This window comes from Microchirus variegatus (assembly GCF_963457635.1).
Source record: "Microchirus variegatus genome assembly, chromosome: 15".
NCBI lineage: Eukaryota > Metazoa > Chordata > Actinopteri > Pleuronectiformes > Soleidae > Microchirus > Microchirus variegatus.
In genome coordinates this window covers 20,093,377-20,116,478 of record NC_139816.1, presented here as the reverse complement: position 1 = coordinate 20,116,478, position 23,102 = coordinate 20,093,377, and the positions used below count along the sequence as shown (strand labels likewise).

Sequence of the window (23,102 nt, the reverse complement as noted above, 5' to 3'; positions counted from 1 at the left end):
ATGAGCGATGGGTGTGATCGTTCAGCATATTCACAAGTTGAAGCCACCTTCTTCAGCCTGGGAGTGTCAGCCTGCAACATATTAAAGTCTTGACTCCAACAGAACAATTCCTTCTGTAACCGAAAGCTTATGTGGATAATTTGCTGACTCGAAGAGCAGTGTTTGTGAGCAAGTACAGCACCTTGCCTTATCGTTGCTTCTATTCCTCAAGAAGAAACAACAGCGGTAAGTCAGACTATTGTGATGAAGAGGATATTTAAGTTGAGCAGAGGGAGCATGCGTTTTAAAACTTAAATAGTTAATTGTTTGCAAATGAAACTCGGGTGCCAAAGACAACAGTTTGACTTTAGCTTCTCTGACACACTTGAGCAGTCTTGTAAAATGCATTTGAAATTTAAGGAAAAAAAAAGAGACTGAGGTCATTTGTGTGAAACTCCCTGAAATGCAGGATATCCACCCTTCTGTGAGCTTTGTGTTTATGATCATCAAATACTGTAGCCATGCACCACAAAACCTGAATAATAACACAGTTGTAAACCAGTTGCTATTCATTTACATTATCAAGGGTACAAAAGTTTGACCAATTCTGTGTGGAGCGCAACTTAAAAATTAACACCCTGCTGTCTTTTCTCAGTCACAATGGCATCACTGTCACCACCGGTCTCTCTGTCCAAGTCCAACACCACCTTCTGCCTGGATCTGCTCAAACAGCTGAGTGATGTCGACAAGACGGCAAATGTCTTCTTCTCTCCTTTCAGCATCTCTTCAGCTCTGGCTATGGTGATGCTGGGAGCTGGAGGCAACACAGCCTCACAGATATCAGAGGTACAAACACCCAGACACAAATGTTTGTACAGCTATTCTTCTTGGGACACTGCATTGACTTTTAACCCTAACCTTAACCTAACCATATTTTAAATCTTAGCCCTAAACAAAACCAGTTCTTGATGAGAAATGATGAGGTTTTGGTCTGATAAGGCCAGTGTTAATGCCAGAAAAGAGGTCCTAAAGAGGTAACCAATACAAATATGTACACATAGATCGAGAGTCAGAGAGAAAAGTGTCATGCTAATGTAGGCCTCAATTCATCTGCTGTTGCAAGTTGGTGGATCTGGTTCATGACTTGACTGGTATTTTTGGCACGTTATCACTGCATCAAGAGCAAAAGAGAAGGGTGTGAATTCAGGTTTCAAGCTCTATCATGCTCACAGGGGACTGGCTGTATAACAACGGCAGAAGGGCTTTATTGGTCTAATTCATGATTGAATTTATTATTATGTCTGTCTATTTATGGGCAGCATAACTCATAAAAGTACACATTAACACAAGGAAGAATGTTAGATTGTGGTGGTACCTCACTGTGTAGTTTGGTTGACATTTGAATCTTAATATGTAATGACAGTGTGCAAAGCTGAGCGTAGGTTAGTAGATTTATCTAGTTCACAATAAGATAGAATAAAGAAAACAGTGGATATATGTGAGTTAATGGTTCAACAGTAGTACACGTGTACTGAGGCAGTTAAAGCATGAAATGTACATTTTAGAGAAACCAAAGCAGCCAAATGCCATACGCTGGTATGGATCATTACATGTTGCTTGTGAGACACAGTCACTTCAGCTGATGTGAGCCAAAGCACAAGCTTTGTACACATTAACACAAGGAAGAACTCACAGTTTCACTGGGAGTGGTAGTGAAGGTTTTTAACATAGGTGTTGACAGCCTCTGATTTAACTTCTGTGGAATTTAACTGGTAAGTGATTCTTACTTTGGAGATGTAATCTTGCAGTAGAGTCATCAGGGTGAGGACCCGTTTTCATGCATGTCTTGGCTTGTACCGGAGATACTGTATAAACATGACACTATTCTTTTCTCTACTGTTTAAAGAGATGACTGTTACAAATCTATTAATCTCTCCCCCCCACACACATTTAATTCTTGTTCATTCTTAACCCATAAGCAGCGTTTTAAGGTGTGACCGTAGACTCTTATACACTTAACCCCACGTTGCCAGTGCCCAAGGACACATCTGCATGGTGCTCTAAGCAGAGCCAGGACTCAAACCCATTAGAAAGACAACTCGCTCTACCACTGAGCTGCCATCGTAATCAACAAGTATCCAGTGTCATGTCAACAGATAAACAGTTGATACTTATTCATACTCATTTTCATACTGAGAACTCATCAACTGTTCTTAACAGTCTGAAGCTAATCCCAGCTGACATAGGGTGAAAGGCAAGGTGCACACTGGACATGATCGACAGTCCATACAGAGACAAGTGTCAAATTATCCTAATCTTGTTCATTTTTGGACGTTTTTGGACAGTGGGAGGAAACAGACATCATGTGCTACTGACTTCCACTCAAATTGAGTGTTGTTTTGGTGACCAGCATAGTTGCCCACTAGTGGATATTCAATTTATACTAATTTCCTGATTGACTTCAGAAGGGACGCAGAAAAATGTGTTCCTTTATTTTTTTATAAGGTCACACCTTGAAATGCTGCTAATGGGTTAAGAATTAATAAGAATATAATGTGAATGAAGTGAATGAATATATAGAAAAATGTGAATAGATACGAGTTAATGGATGATGGCAAAAACTGTAGTGTAAAAGTAGCTTCATCAAGACTAGAAAAATGTTATATAAAAGTAGACCATTTACTATTAGAAAGTCAACAACTGACAACAAGATTTCTAGGGATCCTGATGAGAAACAGTTTTGTCTGTTGCAAGGCTACAAAGTCTCTAGCATTATATTAAACCATATGATGGTCTGATATATCCACACCTCTCTTTCTGTCATATGTGGGTCAGCACTTATCTCACACGTCTGTATCAAATATTATTACAGTAGAAACCTTTCATCAGAATGGCAACATCTTAAATTAGTAGAGTACAACTTCCAAACGATCAAGAAGTTATGAATCACTTTTTTATTTGTAACGACAAATCAATAACCTATACCCAACAGTTTTGCCCAGATACCAAATTAAACTCAAAAATGCTGTGATGAGATTCCATTACATAACTTAGAATTGTGTTCTGTTTTGTGTTTAAGTTAAACGTTCTGTTTTTTTTTGTTTCTCTTGTAATGTTTGTGCATCCTCTGTAATTATGTGTGCTTTACCATATATACAGTACAGGTGAGGTCTTAAAATAAATCCATAATGAACCCAAAGCGATATCACTTCCTTTTGCTCCCGTAGGTTCTCTGCTTCACGGAGAAACAGCAGCCGCCGCAGGGAGAGATGCTAGAAGGGAAACCGTCTGCGATGCAGTCACAGATGAATATGCGTCAGCAGTTGCAGTCACAGATGCAGCAAAGCAGCAGACTGCCACCGTATCTGCTCAAGGTGACAAGGGTGATGAGCAAAACCTGGGATTTTGAGGAGCACATTTCCCATTTGTTGTCTGCTATTGTCCAGTGATTTCTTAATGCATTAGAAGCAGACATGCCAAATGTTCTATTGTACACACACTTAGGAGGACAGTTTATAACAACATGAAGGTGGGTGAACTGTGTATGGAAATGTTTTTTGTTGATGTCAAAAATAGATGTTGTCAGGTCCACTAATGATAGTCGTGACTTAACAGGAGGTATGTGATCCATGTTCACTTAAAAGATATGTTTGTCTTGTCCCCTTGTTACTGCCTGAAGTGTGTTAATGTAACACGCAGGTCTTCTCTGGCTGTTTGCAGTGCCTGAAAAATCGGGACAGTGAGGACAGCGTCCACGCCAAACTCAGCAAACTGCTGGAAACACTCAACAAACCAGATGTGCCGTACAACCTCAGTGTTGCCAACAGACTGTACGGGGAGCAGAGGTTCCAGTTTCTCGAGGTGTGTGTGTGTCTGCCAGTAAATTATTTAGAAAGGGTGTGTATCGCAGTCATGCATGTTAGTGTTTGGGAATTGCAACATGACCTACAGTTTCCCAGATAGACTGCTCCTCCTTAATTAAGTTTCCTTTTTTTGTCATCCTTCCATCCATCTTCTTTATCCTCAGCTGACAGAGAGGAGTACACCCTGGACAGATCATACATAGAGACAAACAACCATTCAACCATTCACTCTCACACATATAGTTAATTTAGAGTGTCCAATTGACCTAATCCCCATAGTGCATGTTTTTGGACTGTGGGGAGAACATGCAAACTGTGAATGTCTGTCATCATTGATTGGAGTCAGTGATGATTGACATTGTTCATACGATATACTCTCTCTCTTTGATCTCATTTTTATAATCTGAGGGGAGATCTATCATCTACTTTTATCTCTGCAGAATGTTTGCAGTGGGAATTACTGATGCATTTCCGAATACAATTGTTTTCCCTTTCCTACAATGATATATCGTTTTTCCTGTTTATGATTGCAGGAGTTTTTAACAGGAACCAAAAAGCACTATAGTGCTGAGCTAGAGTCTGTGGACTTTAATTTCAATGCGGAGGAGGCCAGGGTCAAAATCAACAGCTGGGTGGAGAAAAAGACTCAAGGTAGGTGTTAGGACACCCCATCTTATTTATGTATGCATATCCACTATGTTGCTAATAACTGGATCTCAATTTCAGTGGTAATACATGCCCAGCTTTGTGAGGTTTACAACCACAGACGTTTGAATCATTTGTGAACTTTATAAGCTTATGGACTTAACAAGATAGGCATATCCAAGTTTCTCATCACGCCCCAGGGAGGTGAGGAATGAGTTTGTATTGCGAATGAAGACTTTTTTTTGTAGACTTTTAACTTCAACTTACAAAACCACCTTTAAACAATTTAAGTATTTCTACATTGCCTACATGTGAGTCATGAATTTACAACTTAAAGAGAATTAGCTCCTTAATAAAAATGAGATGGATCTACCTTTATCTCTCCAAGGTCTCAGACTAAAAAGCATAATGGTAACAGGTGTCTGGCACAGCCTCATGGAAAAAAAACCCCCTGGAGACTTGCTCTTAAGTGAACACATCATTTTCTGTTTCGTGTAATTTAAAGTTATTTCCATAATGTCGATTGTGTGTTATTTTGTTCCTTTTGAATTTTGTCTCCACTCGTTTTCCTCTCAAGTGATAACGGTGTTTCGATTAATGTCGATTATTAGATCCACACTGTGGAAATTCTCTTGTTGCAAGGGGGTCAGGGGTCAACAAGTGATAATTACAAAATACTGTAGGAACAGAATAAGTTAATACAAAAAAAAAGTTAAAAAAAAAATAGACAAAGACAAAGCAATACACAAAATATAGAACATGAATATCAAAATAATTAAAATTACTGACTGTTCACCAGATAAAATCAAGGACCTGCTGGCTAGTGGCGTGGTGGACAGCGCGACCGTGCTGGTGCTGGTCAATGCCATTTACTTCAAAGGAAACTGGGACAAACAGTTCGAGGAGGACTTTACTATTGATGCTAAGTTCAGACTAAACAAGGTAACAATGGAAGGGGACACACCAGCCGTTCTGGGTTTGTGAAATTATGTTGCATGATAGTGAGCTGTTTTGTATCTGATGAAGTCACTCCAGCAAAAAGGATTTATGAAGTAAATATTGTCCCTGTTATTTACACCAACCTGTTAGAAATTAGAACTGAAACTGAGGATTTAATAAATACATACAAGAGATGAATTCTCATGAACTCCACAAGCTCAAAATAATGGTGATGTACATATGTCAATAAGAGTGTAATTCTTCACAACAAGGTCTTATATAAGTATTTTTATTGTGTGTCTTGTGTAATCTATGCCATACGGTTGGACTGTTATACATGAAGCTAATCCCAGCTAATTTCCTCCTGTCTCCAGAATGATACTAAGCCAGTGAAAATGATGCGCCAGAAGAGTGAATTGTCCTTTGCCACCATCCCTGAGGCCAACTGCAAAGTAATGTCCATGTTTTTTCCGTGGCTATAACTACTAACAGAGATCCAGAATGATTTTTTCAGGTTGAAGTAAATAATCTATAAATGACATGCAACTAAAATTCAATGGGCTGGGACAGATTCTCGAGCTGCCGTATGAGGGGAAGGACCTAAGCATGCTCATCCTCTTGCCTGATGAGATAGAGGATGATACAACAGGTCTGGAGAAGGTATGCCATGAATGCACACTCACACAAAACAAATGCACTCTTTTAAACCTGGGTGATAATTGATATTTTGTGTGCCACAGCTTGAGAAGGAGCTAACCTATGAGAAATTCGTGGAGTGGACTCGTCCAGATTTAATGGGTAAAACTGAGATCGAGGTGAGTCTGCCGCGATTCAAGATGGAGGAGACGTATGACATGAACGATGTCCTGAAGATCATGGGCATAGTCGATGCTTTTGATATCTCCAAGAGTGACTTCTCTGGTGAGGCATGCATTATATTACATTGCACGCACAACTACAGTGACAAGTGAAGTGTCGCATTTGTGTTAAAAGTGTCCACTGGTTCTGCTGACAGGAATGTCTCCAGCAACCAACTTGGTGCTGTCAAAAGTCGTCCACAAGGCCCATGTGGACGTAAATGAAAAGGGAACTGAGGCTGCGGCTGCCACTGCTGCAGTCATATCGGAGCGCCACATCATGATTCCTGAGGTGTTCATTGCAGACCACCCCTTCCTCTTCTTTATTCGACATAACACCGAAAAGAGCGTCCTGTTTGCGGGTCGTTTTTGTGCCCCTGTGTGAGCCTCAATGGAGGATTCAATCTCATTTAGCCAGAGGTGGAAAGTAACGAAATATATTTACTCAAGTTACTGTATTGAATATTTTTTTTTGTGTATTTTGTATTTTTTAAGTGCAATTTAAAATCCTATCCGTTACTGAGTAAAAAATAAAAATTCAGCACAATGAAGACATACAGGGGGAAATATACACCATGAACCAGACGAACGATGATGTGATTAACACCAGCACTGGCGCGTGAACATAGAGGGTGGCGCCAAAAGTGACGTAATATCCTGTGTCGCGTCGGGCGTGTGAGCTCCAAAATAGTTTTGGATTTCTGAGCCCTTGTCATATTTCTACTACCCTCACACCCCACGCAAAGTAACAACGTAACTACTACTACTAAGTACTACTAAGTACATTGCAAATGAACTACTTTTTACTTCTACTTGAGTAATATTTCAACAAAGTATTGGTACTTTTACTTGAGTACAATATTTTAGTAATTTTTCCACCTCTGCATGTAGCTACACTCGGGGCTTTCAGGGTTTATAATCATATCTTATGCACCGCTCTAGCTTTAAAGCAACATTTCATCAGGAAAATCCTCAAAATTGGGAATGTGGGCTCTATGCAGTGAACCTTCACTTTTACATCGGGAACTACCAAAAAGAAAGAGTTGCTTGCAGATGTGCTTGTGCTGAATGCCAGAGGTTGATGATTACTTGCATTTTTTTAAAATAGCCTTTAAAAGTCACTGTCCTTATGCTGAAACAGGTTGCAATTTCACATTATAGCAAATAAAGATACACTATGTGCCATGTTTTCCTGTTTTATTCTTTTATCGTGTTCCTGATGCTTAAAAATGTGTGCCTCACGTTATAACCAGAAGGCCAGAAGAGGGAGCTGCTGCTGCTCATGAGACTGAGACAGTGACTGAACCTTCTGCTCTAATGTGGCAGATGGTAGACTTGTGACCTCATTACTCTCATGTTGGCCAAGATAAAGCTTGCAGATCTGTTTTCCACTCTGTGTCTAGTGTCCCTCACTGTGAAGCAGGACACAGCTACAGAACAGGTGGTCAAATCCAGGTTACTGCAAATGTCCGCAACAGCCTCACGTTGCCCCTTGTTCACTTTTGCTGAAGAATTGTGGGTGACTTTTTTTACAGGTCTTTTGTCTTGTGTCACACACACACACACACACACGCACACACACACACACACACACACACCTATACTGTAGATCGACGCTTAACTGGATTCATGTTACAACATCTCTGCCAAGCCACAGATAAAGCTGCACCACAAGTTTTAGAGGAGGGAGGGCAAGGGTGGGGCCTCAAAGAAAAAAAAAAGTTCCTCTTCTCTTGTTTTCACTATGACACTGACACTCAACTGGACAGAGAACAGATGATAGGTACCTGTATATGGAGAAGCCTTGTTTGCTGCAGTTTCGATGCAGTAACTAGTGCTGTAAACGTTCAATGTGTGACTATTTATTTAAAGTAATATTTTATGCATCCCAAGCTTATTAATTATTTGTACAATATGCTTTACGTATTCATACTCTCAATGCTTTATACAATTATAATGTAAAAAAAAAAAAAAAAAACTCTGAACTTGATCCTACGACCTTCTTGACAGTAGCCCACCTACTTAACCACTGGACTACCACTGGTGTTCTTTTGAGGAAGTGTCAAATGAACATTTATGGATGTATTGGCTCAACCAGAGACAGTTCTCTGCCAGATATTGAGAACCGCTTTTAACCGTGATTTACTTCAGCGTGACAAATCAGAGTTGTGGCGTGAGAGCGTGAGACGTCAATCAAATGCGTGCGTCTCACGGCCAATGCGTGAGAGTTGGCAGCTATGATCATAATATGGCTGGTTGTGCAATGTTTTTCGGAAAATGGCATGGGCGTAATCAGGTAGAGGACAGTGAAAGCGCTTGTGGAACTACGAAACGGGCACAGATTATGCTTGTGTAACTTGGATGTACAGGAAGAAATCCTCCTCATCCTCACTGGCTCCATCCTATCACCTATCACCATCCTATCACCTATCACATCCTACTCTCCTCACTCTCCTAAATCTCTCTCTAAACCCTCCTAACTATATAAACGCTATCCATACTCTCCAAACTCTATCCACACTCTCGACTGACCACAACTCTCCTTCACAACCCCACATTTTGAATGGAGCCTGTGGGGTCTATAGAGTTGTAAAACCTCGGCAAAATCTGAACCACTTCCCGACGCGATCAGGTGGTACAGGCGGGCAGCGAGGCTTCGGACGTCATCACTTTTGGCTCCTCCCCTAAATGAAGCAATCCTCGATACGCACTTCGCGGAAACGCCCCCTTCATTACTCGACACGCGCTTTGAAGCCTCGGCACTTCTCGTAACATCACTACCAATCAGGTTGGTTTGTTAAAAAACATCTTGCATTATGATTTTTACAGGAAATTGCTGACTTTGACCAGGGAAGATGCCAGACTTTTGTGCAGCCAACTGATGCTCTAATCGCCGTTGTCTCGAAACGAGAACCCGTGGGATCACCTTTCGCCTGTAACATATTGCAATATTACGATTTATATTTACGATAATCGTTAGTGGAAGAATGTACAATGCAGGTCCTCACAGGAACAGTGAGGCTAGGACATAATAGTATTGCAAGATTGTTGTTGATACTTGGCTTTTTAGAATATGTTTGTTTACACAATCACTGAATGTTTCTGTTTTTAGTGTGGTTATCTTATTCTTAAATTGCATATATTATACATACAAACTATAATAATGATAATTTAGGTGCGTATATGTCTCTCTCTCTCTGCGTTTTGGCTTTTTGTTTGATTTTACAGGACTGATCTTTGCACCACACTTTTGGTTCCCTTCCACTTACTGATTTATACCACATTCCCGTTACCTTATGTTCTTCTCTATTGTAAATCGTTATCATTTAATAAATATTATTTATTATTATTGATTCCACAATGTTTCTTGGGTCATTTTTTTAAATTATTTCTGTCCTTTGTGCGTATACCTCCAGAGTAGTCTAGTTCTCTCTACAGGGTGGGGATTTCAACATGCAGCATTTTTTATGTATATTTGTAAAGGGAATGCGCCTTGCACCTTTTTTTTTATTGCAAATAAATGTCACTTTTATAAAAATAATATTATTAATATAATCCAATAAATTGAATTATTACTTGTTTAAACTAAATAATGTAATAATTTAAATTATTTTGTTATACTAGAAATATTTCTATTATAAAAGTATACATATATCTAATTTAAAGCCCATGGTTATATTTATTCCTAAATATGCAGTGTCATAATAACTACATCTCTGACTTTTATAATAAACCAAACCGTCTGAAAATCGGTAGAAAATTAAGCAAGTTATGGTTATTTAAATAGTCCATGTATCACTACAACACATGTTATGCGTGAGCGAGCTGACTTTGGCAAGATGGCTGCCAGCGCAGACGTTTGACTCAATTGGTCAGTAGCGCGGACGAGACCCTTTCTTTTCCTATGATCACGACAACCTAAAATTCTCATGCCACTCCTCCGGGATAATAACATAATTCTCAAAGTTTTCCCACCAGACAACAGTCCGCCCAGATCGGACCCAAAACCGGCGAAGCTGGCGGTGACGCGGTCTGGCTCCTGACATAAGAAGCTCCGAAATTGCTGACCTCCGAGCCCTAATGCGTTTCTGCTCCGCTACATAATATAGGAGCTGTATTTGCAAATGCAAACATGTAAAAAGTGCTTGCACCAACAGAAATGCTACCGCTACCCGGAATGCTTCCATGATCATAACCAAATGTAAAAAGTTCACACTTTTGGAGCGCAGATTGCCTAAAACTATGTTTTTCTCCGTTTACATGCAAACGCGAAACCGGAGTTTTCCTAAATCTCCACTTTTGCCGGAGTTTTTAAAAAATACCCGTGCTCGTGTAAACGTAGCCTGACTACAACACACAGCTTAAATACACAAGGGAAGGAGGGTAAACAAGACACAGGTGCGGCTAATTAGGGTGGGGCAGATGATCAGCACACATGCTGAAGACACAGCAGGGCAGGAAGTGAAGTGACCTGAAATGCAGTATAAAGTACGAAATAAAACCGGAAATGACAATGCAAACAGGAAACCGATTAGTAACGGAAACATAACTCAAGCAGATGCAGTTGATCGAGTTAAGAGAGAAAAGACTGAAACTGAAAGCACTCTTCTCTTTTAGTATGGTATCATGTTGCAAAGTAAAGCTGTTTCAGCAGCGTGTGTGTAGTCAGTGTGTTGCTGTGACTCTCCCGGACAGCTGCAGCAGTTGAAGGAAAATATCCCTCTGTAAGATTGTTTTGTAGACATTTGGTGAGTATTTTATTTTTTGTATACAGTGTGGTGTTGTATTAATGGCTACGTGTGTGTGTATGTGGGAAAAAAGTTGCTTTCTTTGTGAAACTCGACAGTAATATGTTGTTTTCCCACCATGATCCAAAGGTTTCATACTTTTACGATGCTTTGTTATTGAATTGGAAATATATTCTGGTGAATCTGTTTAGTATGTGACAATAACCACCAACATAATTCAATAATAATACTAGTAGTAAAAACAATACATTTGCTTCTTGCTGAAATAGAGACTAGTACTAACCGAGTAGAAACTATCCGAATATACCATTTTCTATCAGGTCGATGGGGATGGGAGATTCCTGCGGGGTAAAGAGATTTATAATGTTTTTATGCTCTGGTCTTTCTTCACAGACACAATGGCATCATCAGACGCTCTGTCCAAGGCCAACACCACCTTCTGTCTGGATCTGCTCAAACAGCTGAGTGATATCAACAAGACAGCAAATGTCTTCTTCTCTCCTTTAAGCATCTCCTCAGCTCTGGCTATGGTGATGCTGGGAGCCAGAGGAAACACAGCCTCACAGATGTCAGAGGTAAGAAAACAGAGAGAGGTTTGTGCAGCTATTCTTAGGACACTGTACTTAAACAGTGACCCAAGTGTATACATGTATAAAACACTTAGGAATTAAAATGCATACTAATATGTTTTATCCACAGCTCACCCCTCCCTTTCCCAAATGCTTTTATAGAGTTACAGTGGCCCTCTCATACACCTACATCATTCTTTGTTTGCATTGTGAGCTTCTGCTTCAAAATGCAAAATACACACCCCGACTGATTTGTTCATTGAAGCTGCTGAAGACAATGGCAAGATGGTGGCCTCCTTAAAGGAAGGCCCTTGCCTAATGTAGTAATATGTAAAAGGATTGTTCTAGGGCTATGAAAACCAAACCCATTACCCGTTAATGGGTAACCCATTTTCCTCTGGTTCTTTGAGGACAAAATGAAATGTTACAAATATCCTCTTTACTTTGTCTTACTTTGTCATGTATAAAAGACAAGAATCTACAAAAGGTTTGATGTTCTCATGTTGTTCTAATAAACAGATCTGTCTTATAGATTCTGGACTTTAGATTGGTCTATACCGGGCTCAGTGCGTCTCTCAAACAATTCTGTATTTGTCACCAGAGTCTGAAAACCCAGCACTGTCAGGACGATGTCCATGCAAACTTCGGCCAACTTCTGAGCGACCTCAAAAAGCCAGATACTGAGTTTTCCCTCAGTGTTGCCAACAGGCTGTACGGGGACCAGTCCTACCAGTTTGTTGAGGTGTGTGGGCATATTACAATTTTAAGATACTGTTATATACAACTGAACAAAGAGAGGGGGCTGGTGCGACTCAGAGGCTCAGACTGGAATCTGGAAGGTTTTAGCATTTCTGAGATTCACTACATCTGGAAACAGCCAGTGGACAGAGGTATTTGGCAAAATTGTGAACACAATTTCTCAGGAATCTCAGAAAATCCTTTTAAATTGGGTCCAAATATTTACTTGGACTTGCAGATGAAAAGACTTTTCATAGGTCAAAGGTCCAAGTCGTGATGATCACATAAATCAATGCAATATTGCAGGAAAACCTCAAGAGAATCAAAATGTTCACTTGGACTAAAAGATTAATAGATCTTGGTGGCTGAAGATAAACGTATTATGAATGTAACATTTTAAGAAGAAAATGTTATATCAATATTTGGCACAAACATTTACTTGGACCTGGACATACATTCACAATGATTAACTATTTAGATTTGGGTCCCAAAATCATATTTTTTATGTCTCAATCTGAGTTGGTATCTCATATTTTGATCAGAATTGGCAAATGTTTTGCTCATGTTTCCAGGATTTCATAGAAAAAACCAAGAAGCACTACAATGCAGAGATGGAGGCTGTGGACTTCAAAAACAGCCATGAGGCGGCAAGGCTCAACATCAACACCTGGATGGAGAATCAGACACAAGGTGAGTCACACATTAATAAAACCTGCAAGTCGCCCTTCAATCGATGAACTTCAATACACGTTGCTTCATATCTTGTGTCAGTCATGTTTGTATGCTAAAGCCAGACTACAAGGGCAGTAATTCAGTTTTTCTGGGTGTGCTGATGTACTGTAAATTGTTGACTAGCATTACTTGAATAAATAATGGGAACTGAGCTCCTAATTTCAAACTTGCTTTCCAAACTCAGGCAAAATTAAGAATTTGCTGGCCATGGGTACAATGGATGAAAGTACCAAGCTGGTGCTGGTCAATGCCATTTACTTCAAATGCAACTGGCTCTGGAAGTTTCTAGCGGAGGACACAACAGATGCTCAGTTTAAACTCAACAAGGTAACACAATACCAACCCTTTCATTATTGGCACCCTTCCCTTGGGGTACCTGAGTAAAATGGTACAATATGGTCACCGGCTAGACCGGCTCCACCCAAGACAGTCAGCTGATTGGGCGACTGAAAAACGTCCCTCCCTGGCGACTGATGTTTCTTCAACAGCCGCAGTCTATTCTCATACAAAGCTTGACGTCTTAACATGGTGGGAAGGGGTCATGAGGGACTAGTCAGGAGCAAATGCCCCATCAGAATGCCAGTTTCTCCACTGGCACTCACTGGCAACAGGTGCTGCCTTTGCCCACCCCACAGAATGACACGCCTTAGAGGAGCCTCTAGACCCACAGACCCTCCAACACCACAGACCCCCACTGAGAAAACACCATTTTATACAGTTTTTTCATAATTTCCCAAATTAAGCCAGTGCTTGGCATTATAAAGGTAATGTAGGGTTGGCACGAGGAATGATGACAATTTATCGATGATCAAGCCAGGAAAGTGCTTACAATTCACAACCCAAGTCCATTAGGGTTTGGGGGTTATAGAGTTTAGGGTCTTGGTAATCGGGTTAAAACAAAGGGGAAGTAAACCAAAAGACATACAGAGGTAAGACTCAACCCTAAATGAAATGGGGAAAGTCTAATTTACAGAAAACCAAAACTGAATTACAACATTCTTCAAAGGTCAGGACCGTCCAGGAGTAATGGAAGTGGATGTAACATATCACCAGTATGAAAAGCAGAATGATCACGTGTTCTTTCTTTTTTTCTAGAAAGAAACTAAGCCAGTGAAGATGATGCACATGCAAAGGATCTTTGATTTAAACTTTGTTGCTGAATTCAACTTCCAGGTAATTAATACATTTAATGAGTCTGTTATAATAGTGTCTGTCATGGCATCATCCACCTGGTAACTGACTTGAGGGCTGTACAATGAAGCATATTCAACAGAGCCATTGAGGCTATGTGCACAGTCACATTAAACAGCTAAAAGCAGCTCTCTCATTTATCTAAATGAATCATGGGCATTGCTTTTCACTGAGCATTTAAAAATATTTCAAATGAAATTATCTTTTTTGACCGAAAGATTTTAAGCTTATTTTCCACATAGTTGAACTTTTTTTTTTCACATGACCCCACATGACACTCATTGGCCACCACGTTAGTTTGAGTTTGATTAAAATACATTTTTGCATCTCTGGTGGTGTTCCTGAAACATAAATCCAGTGGATCTCAAAAGAATGGTCAGACCATGTCCAAATTTGATTAATTAAACTGTCATTTCTTGGTGATCTAGCTTGGTTAAGATGGTAGATTGGCTTTAGAATCAATATGTATCACTAACCCACTAACTCTGTGGTACTGGTTACAGCTAAATTGATCATTGATTACCTTTGTCAATTGGGGTCCATGAGTATGAATAATTATAATAATATAAGAATTATAAAAATTACCTAATTTTAGATTGGTTATGTTCCAAGTTTTCCACAATGAAATCAACTACCTATTTTTGCACTTATTACTCTGTCCTGTACAAATACTGTACACCTGCTGTAATACTGGAAAAAATGTCATTATGCAGATCCTGGAGTTGCCTTACAGAGACATAGAGCTCAGTATGTTCATCTTTCTGCCCATGGATATAGAGGACAATTCAACTGGTCTGGAGAAGGTAGGACAAGTTCAAACATGCACACTTCTACACATATAGAAACCGATGTGACACACAAAAAATATTTGATTTTTTTGGTGGTCCCTCAGCTAGAGAATCAGTTGACCTATGAGAAATTTATGGAGTGGACTTCCCGCGACATGATGACACCGCATGATGTCGAATTGAGTGTGCCTCGATTTAAGATGGAAGAGAATTATGATATGAAGGATGTCCTAATCAACATGGGCATGGTGGATGCCTTTGATGCAGATATGAGTGACTTCTCAGGTAGGACATGAATCCATACTACATATTCAGATGTATCATGTCAAGATACAGGAAACAAGAAAACCTATACTGTCCTGTCATCTAAAACAAATACAATTGTTCAGCAAGGCTTATTCTCTGTTGCTTCTGCTACAGGTATGTCCCCTGCCAACGAGCTGGTCCTGTCAAAAGTCGTCCACAAGGCTTTTGTGGGTGTCGACGAGGAGGGAACTGAAGCTGCTGCAGCCACTGCTGTCAACTTGATGGGTTGTTGTCTATGTCCTGGAGCCACCTTCACTGCAGACCATCCCTTCCTCTTCTTCATCCGCCATAATGCCACCATGAGCGTTCTTTTTGCCGGCCGCTTTTGCTCCCCAAACTGATCCCTATATTGTTTATTCACACTTTAACCAATGTAATGCCACATATTTCTGACACCAGGACCATGTAAAGTGAAGTCTTATGGTACCACAATGCATTACAATCAATATATCTGTAATGTTGACTAAACATGATATTATGTTTTGAACTGAGACTATGCTATTTGTATGTATGCTTCCATTCTGACACATGGATTAAAAGTGCGCAATCCTGTTTTAGTCTCTCTTTTCTGCAGGTCTAGGCTCCCAGTGCTCGTGAATACTTTCTACATCTCCCTTGCTGTCTCTGCATAACATTCTACCTTTTTCAGCTTCCACCATTTAATCCTTGGCTCTGCCTTCACTAGCTTCCTCTTACCTCTAAAGTCATCCTACAGATTACCAATCCGATGCTACCCACATTCTCGCCTGGCATCACCTTGCTGTCTCCCATCTCCTTCAGATTGCCTCTTCTGCATAGTATTAAAGTCTACGTGTGAGCATCTTCCTCTTATACACTCTTATGTCACCCTATGCTCCTCCCTCTTCCTGAAATATGTTTTCACCCCATCATCTTCTAACTGAGAGACTTTCATCGCAGCACAACAGAGAGAGAAGTTCATTTAGAGGGAGATATATTGTCTAATCTGGCTGATTGTCAGCCCTACAATCTACTGGACATCTTCCTGCTGCTTCTGATCTGCTACACATCTTTTACTTCAAGGCACTAAATGTAAGTTCTAAAACATGGTTTTCGATAGTGCTGTCACCTTCCTGTTTGGCACGGCTGGCTATGCTTGATGAAACTTTATTTTGCCTTTCATGCTATAATGGGGTTTCTGTTGGAGTTTACTCACTGCTTTGGTAATGGTGGCCTGAAGTCAGCCACTTAAATACATTTTATTCTGCAAAATACAAACAAAGTCAGAATCAATTAACGTATATGAAATAATGACAGAGAGCTGAATATCAACATAACAAAATATAGGAATATGTTCACATACATAATATACACATTTTTTCTTTCAGCTCTTCTGCCTGTAGGAACTTTTTAGAGACGCTAAGATGAAGTTTTTCAAAGTAATGTAATTATTTGTTAACATAACTTTATGATTAAATATCAATGAGATTTAAAAGTTAACAATAATTACCTTTAGCGACCTTTTTAAGGATGGAATTCTGCCGCTAAGGAATCTAAAACTGATTTTAGCTCAGGGACCTCAGTGACATTCTTAACATGGAAGAATAGCCCTGTCATGTGAACCAATGCAAACAGGAAGTTTTGAGGTGTGACAGAAGAGGGAACTAAAAAATAGCCAAATTCAATCATCCAACTGTCCTCATGTCCTCCTTCACAACATCCATGAACCTTCTCTGCTGCTTCTCACACCCGCGCACACACAAATAAACTGGATTAAAAACAATGAGACAATTTGCAGTTTCATAAATCTGTTAGTCGTCTTGTTGTTTATCAAGGAAAGTGATTTGGCAAATGAATTGATTGCCACAAAAAATACAGACCGAACCGTCACGCCACTTATGTTTACCCCAAGACACACGTGAATGAGCATAATGTCACATCTTAATAATTAGCCATATGCTGTAGGCAACTGGACTTGATGGAAACTCAAACAACTTGCCTGTGCACGCCATTAGTTTTACTGCAGTACTAATAACTGATTCTGTGGTGTAGAATTCTTTTTTTTTTTTTTTTTTTAAACACCTTTGTGTTATATCATGTTATTAAACCTGAAACCGGTTGGTGTTTTCAGGGCGTGTCATCACCTGTATATAAAGACTCTGCCTCTTCACAGAGAAGTCACTCCTCAGCTGCAGCTGCCTTGCAAGAGAAGCATCTGACTGTAAGTACAGACTGTGACTGCTGCAGTGACCGGTTTCGTTTGCAGACTCTTGGTTTCTGTATGTATTGTTTTAATCAGTGGGTTAAACATTTGATCTAGGTCTAGAGTAAATGCTGTGGTGTACATGAGTGAACACTCTAAATTGCCCATAGGTGTGAATGTGAGAGTGAATGGTTGTTCGTCTCTGTTTTGGCTTTGCAATCCCCAAGAAATCCCCTCCTCAGCTGACACAAAGGCAGAAGGTTCACCCTTCTGCCTTTGTGTCAGCTGGGATTGGCTTCAGTGACCCATGTCCTTCATGTGTAGGATAAATCAGTAGACAATAGATGGAACCATGTTATATTCTGCATACATGTACCTTGTATGTTCTGAATGTATTACAATAAGGTGACATCAACCGTTTGGTCATTATAACACTGCTAAAACAACACATGCACAATACTCTAGCTTCATGTGGAAACATAGTAATGTACTGTGAAATTCAGAGAGATATAAACTGCCCGTTTTTCCACCATAGTTTATTAAAACTATTTGAATTTGTTGACAATGTTGCCAAAAGTGCTGCCAATTTCAATTCAGTCCCCAATACATAATGCAATTAACATTGATGTAATAATACTACTAATATTAACAGGAATAATTAATACAGTTAACCCTTTCTAACTAACTTTTCAGTGTGATTTTGGCTCAGATACAAAAGCTGGGATCTAATGTGATCATGAATGCTCTGATCTGCTTTCTTTGTAGAAACAATGGCATCATCAGACGCTCTGTCCACGGCCAACACCACCTTCTGTCTGGATCTGCTCAAACAGCTGAGTGATAACAACAAGACGGCAAATGTCTTCTTCTCTCCTTTCAGCATCTCCTCAGCTCTGGCTATGGTGATGCTGGGAGCCAGAGGCAACACAGCCACACAGATGTCAGAGGTACAAGCAACCACAACCACATTAGTGCATAGAGTACACACATATCGCAACAACAGGAAGATACCACACTCAAAATCAATATCCAGAAAGCAACAGGGGAAACACGTTTCACGTATTACAAATGATTAGGGTTGAAATTGTAAAATAGTCTGATGTGGACATCAAGCTTGACAAAGCTTAATAACTGTATTGGCTCTGTGAAATGAATGTTACAGGAGGACCAAAACTAGCTATTATGTTGAACGCCTCTCCCCGTGTGTGCGTGGGTTTTCTCCGAGTTCTCTGGCTATCTCCCACAGTCCAAAAACATGCAGAATTAGGGTTTAGGTGAATTGGTCACTCTAAATTGACCATATGTGAGAGTGTGAGTGAAAGGCATTCATTAGAGGCATTCAGTTAAAGTAATTGGCATTGACACACTGTATAAAACAAGAATAGTCAATGTCATTTTTCCGAATGATTGCAAAGGCCAAGCTAGACCCAGGTATGGCAAAAGGAGATAAGAGTGAAGTATCAGGGTCAATGAGGGCTTTAAGCTATTGAGTTTGTTTCTATGATACTTGATTAATGGAGACAAAAATACACATGAAGTGTCAAATTTCTCTGGGAATTCACTGTGATTGTATGGTGTAAAATTCCAATCCTGCCTGAGGTCTGGTAATAAAACTGCACGTGAGCTCATGAACTTGAAGGAGCCTGCCACTTAATTTCTTGCCAGGCACAAGAAATGCCGTTTAAAAGGAGGCAAAACTGGTACCTGCAGAAACATGTTACAGCACAGTCTGTCTGTCTGATACAGTAAATGTGGATAAATCAGTGGAAATCTATTTTAGACAAATGAAGACCAGGTCTACATCCAATATAATTGTGCAAGGTTTTGTCCCACAGATGAATGGAAGGGTTGAAGACACAACCATTTGACATGGCTTCATTTTTGAAGTTTTCATTTTTGATGACATCTTGACCAAACTAGAGACATGCGATGTCAATCTTAACTGTCTTTCACCACCAGGTCCTCAACTTTCCTGTTGCAGAAGGTGTACAACTGATGCAGCAGCAGAAGCAGGTCTGCATTGGTTAAGTTTGCACATGAATACTAAACTTACTCAAATTGTTTCACTAACAGATGGTTTGGATGTAAAATGTTTTGAATGTGCTCTGTGCGTTTTCTATGTCACATCTTGATCCATTTATTTATTAACATAGACCAATCAATACACTGTGCTTGATTATACCAGGTTATATAATGATGCTATTTGCATGTTCTAGTTCTATTTTACAAATAATTGGTTGTAAATGAAATAGAAAGGGCCAGTGCCCACCACATACACCTAGTGTATTTTTGGATATATTATAGGGAAGTGACTGAACTTTATCCTTCAACAATACATATATCAAATATGCTACTTATCATGGACCAAGGAAAACAATGCACATGTGATTTGACAATATTCTCATCGATCAATAAACAAGTTATCCAGCAGACCACTCTAACATACTCTACTGTATATGAAACCAATCCATCGCTTACTCAGTGTGTTTCTAATACTTCAATGTCTACTTTATGTCCAAAGAGTATAAAACCCCAGTGCTGCAAGGACGATCTCCACGCCGACTTCAGCCAACTACTGACAGAGCTCAACAAGCCAGAGGCTCAGTACAAACTCAGTGTTGCCAACAAGCTGTATGGGGAGCAGACCTACGAGTTTGTTGAGGTGTGTGTGCTTCAGTGAGTGTTTTTATGTTGACATATGAACATGGGATATTGATCACAAATGAGGAAGAACGGAGTGGAAAGCAGCTGCTATAAAGACTTCCCTGTCCAGTAAGTTAAATGAACCCTTTGTTTGACCAGAATCAGTAAATATGGTGTTGATGTTCCAGGATTTCTTAGAAAAAACCAAGAAGCACTACAACGCAGAGCTGAAGGCTGTGGACTTCAAAACCAACCATGAGGAAGCAAGGCTGGACATCAACACCTGGGTGGAGAATCAGACACAAGGTGAGTGACACAGCAATAAACCTGCACGTTCTCTTTCATGCAATGTAATCGCAGTGTATGCAAAAGTTGCAGAATTTCCAAAATGACATAAATGAATATTGCCTTACACTGCCATGACCTTTAAGCTCCAGTAAGAACTCCTGTCGAACTTTGTCTTTCTGGTTCTGATTGAAATTGACCAATTATTGCTTGGATGAAACATGGGGACTGTGCTCATAATTTTATATTTGTTCTCTTAGGTAAAATAAAGGATTTGCTGGCTAAAGGTACAGTAGGTGAATTGTCCAAGCTGGTGTTGGTCAATGCCATCTACTTCAAAGGCAAATGGCTCAAGCAGTTTAAGGAGAGTGTAACAACAGATGCTCAGTTTAAAATCAACAAGGTAACACTGAGCTGCAAACCAAAAAGATGAAATGTACAAGCTCTCAGTTATGAACGTTTCTGTTTTCCGTTTTCAGAACGAAACTAAGCCAGTGAAGATGATGCACCATGACGAGACATTCGGATATTACTATGATGCTGAATTCAACTTCCAGGTAATCAAGACATTTAATGAGCCATAGAAGTTACTTTTTATAATATTACTTAAGTAAAGGTCTTAAAGTATATAACATTTACTGTACTTAAGTATCAAAAGTTATTTTCTGATATAAAATGTACTTAAGTTTTAGAAGTAAAAGTAAACGTATTAAAGAAGTGAGGAGTTAAGATCGGGCCATGGTAGCTCAGTGGTAGGACAAGTTGTCTTTCAGCTGCAAGACTGTGGGTTCAATTCCTGGTTCGGCTAGTCTATATCAGTGTCCTTGAGCAAGACACTGAAGTCCACGTTGCAGCTGTGCAGAATGGGTATGAAAGATGTGTGAATGTAGTGTAAAACAGCTCAAGAAAAGTGCAATATAAGTACAGGCAATTAACAAATTAACAAAACAAAGATAGTCAGGACAGGAGTAAAAGGTGCGTAAGAAAAACACAGGGTTTTCTTCGTCTCTCGGATTAATACATTCCTTAGGTTCATTATATTAAAGGTAGTTACAAAGATAACGATAATGGTTCAATGAAAGCATGGTTTACCCTATGCCTTGCTGAGGCAAACTCTATCTGGTGTTGTCTCTTCAGTCCTGTCTGAGTGCACTACTTCCTCCTGGTGAATTCTCCTAACTCCACATATACATACATATTTGCATACAAACAGTTAATGACTAGGTCTGGGACTGAAGTCCAAGGTTTCTTCTAACAATGAAAGTGTGAGCATCTTTGTCTCTGACAGGATTCCGATTACTTAATTAAATCCGTCTGGAGCCTCTTCCTTCATCATTCTTTTACAATTGATAGTACTAGTTGTTGACATAGGCAACCCTAAGTTGGACAATATTGGTACAACCTCTAATGTTCAGCGAGATATGATTTCTTACAGTTGCTCTAACTCTAATTAACAAAGTGAAGTACAGATACATGAATTTTGTCCTTAAGTACAGTAACAAAGTATTTTTGTACATAACAACACTGCCTGCTATACTATTGGACTTGTTATTGTACAGATCCTGGAGTTGCCTTACAAAGAGAGAGAGCTCAGCCTGCTCATCTTTCTACCCATGGATATAGACGACAATTCAACTGGCCTGGAGAAGGTAACGCACGCACACACACACATACACACATGCACTCCCACACATGTTGAAACCCACGTGACGTAAAATGAATTAATTGATAATTTTTGCTTCCCCCAGCTGGAGAAGGAGCTGACCTACGACAACTTTATGAGATGGACCAAAGTCATGTCTCGTTATGATGTCAAGGTGAGTCTGCCTCGGTTCAAGATGGAGGAGACGTATGACATGAAGGATGTCCTGGCCAGCATGGGCATGGTGGATGCCTTTGATATGGATAAGAGTGACTTCTCAGGTAGGACATGAATCTGCACTACAAATTATGATATGCGTCAAAACCTGTCGGATAAAACAAATACAGTAGTTCAGCGGGCCGTGCGTACCTAAAATACTCTCTCTTACTCTCTTCTGTTACAGGTATGTCTCATAACAATGAGCTTGTCCTGTCAAAAGTTGTCCACAAGGCTTTTGTGGACGTGAACGAGGAGGGAACTGAGGCTGCTGCAGCCACTGCTGCCATCATGATGCTGGGTTGTGCTCTAAAGCCCAGAGCCACTTTCACCGCAGACCATCCCTTCCTGTTCTTCATCCGTCATGACAAGTCAAGGAGCATTCTGTTTGCTGGCCGCTTCTGCTCCCCCTAACTGACCATTACGTTGTTTAATCAGAGGGAGGAAGAATAAAGGTTTTTCACGAAATACTTTGGGTTCTCTGTTTCGACTGATATGGGTTTTTACAACTAACATTGTGTTTATATAAACAACAATTCTAAACTTTTTAGATTTTCTTTTTATGTAATACTGGAGGAAATGGAGATGGAGCTGGTGTGTGATGCATCTCAGACTGAGACAAATATGGGCAAAACAAATAATTTCCCTTAAAGGTGCCATATGTAAGAATGTGGCCAAAAACGGTTACTACATTCAAATTCAAAATAACGAGGTCTTTGCTCGGCAGCTGAGACTCTGCAATGATTGGTAGACGGCAGTAGGTGGCGCCACATGCCAAAACATGATTTCAAAACATAAAC

General features: G+C 39.9%; 2 protein-coding genes across 2 annotated transcripts; both read left to right on the top strand.

Moving 5' to 3' along the window:
* Positions 1-104: 104 nt before the first annotated feature.
* Positions 105-7,461, top strand: LOC310937332 (leukocyte elastase inhibitor-like). The gene is made up of 10 exons (XM_083901562.1): positions 105-225; positions 635-825; positions 3,207-3,353; positions 3,700-3,840; positions 4,376-4,493; positions 5,287-5,429; positions 5,801-5,878; positions 5,997-6,086; positions 6,167-6,347; positions 6,442-7,461. The coding sequence occupies exons 2-10, from the start codon at positions 640-642 to the stop codon at positions 6,666-6,668; spliced, it is 1,311 nt and encodes a 436-aa protein (XP_083757688.1). The 5' UTR covers positions 105-225; positions 635-639; the 3' UTR covers positions 6,669-7,461.
* Positions 7,462-10,992: 3,531 nt separating this feature from the next.
* Positions 10,993-22,726, top strand: LOC310937510 (uncharacterized protein). Its single transcript, XM_083901793.1, has 18 exons — positions 10,993-11,031; positions 11,425-11,606; positions 12,202-12,342; positions 12,911-13,028; positions 13,255-13,397; positions 14,166-14,243; positions 14,975-15,064; positions 15,154-15,334; positions 15,470-15,691; positions 18,282-18,463; positions 19,476-19,529; positions 20,038-20,178; positions 20,348-20,465; positions 20,705-20,847; positions 20,924-21,001; positions 22,004-22,093; positions 22,193-22,367; positions 22,490-22,726. Exons 2-18 carry the CDS (start codon positions 11,430-11,432, stop codon positions 22,714-22,716), a joined length of 2,358 nt encoding a protein of 785 aa, XP_083757919.1. The 5' UTR covers positions 10,993-11,031; positions 11,425-11,429; the 3' UTR covers positions 22,717-22,726.
* Positions 22,727-23,102: the final 376 nt, after the last annotated feature.

Coding starts and splice junctions, on each gene's coding strand:
- LOC310937510 (XM_083901793.1), top strand. CDS start 11,430: ATGGCATCATCAGACGCTCTGTCCAAGGCCAACACCACCTTCTGTCTG. Junction 12,343..12,910: donor AGTCCTACCAGTTTGTTGAG/GTGTGTGGGCAT, acceptor TCATGTTTCCAG/GATTTCATAGAAAAAACCAA. Junction 22,094..22,192: donor ATTCAACTGGCCTGGAGAAG/GTAACGCACGCA, acceptor TGCTTCCCCCAG/CTGGAGAAGGAGCTGACCTA.
- LOC310937332 (XM_083901562.1), top strand. CDS start 640: ATGGCATCACTGTCACCACCGGTCTCTCTGTCCAAGTCCAACACCACC. Junction 826..3,206: donor CAGCCTCACAGATATCAGAG/GTACAAACACCC, acceptor TTGCTCCCGTAG/GTTCTCTGCTTCACGGAGAA. Junction 5,879..5,996: donor TCCCTGAGGCCAACTGCAAA/GTAATGTCCATG, acceptor GGGCTGGGACAG/ATTCTCGAGCTGCCGTATGA.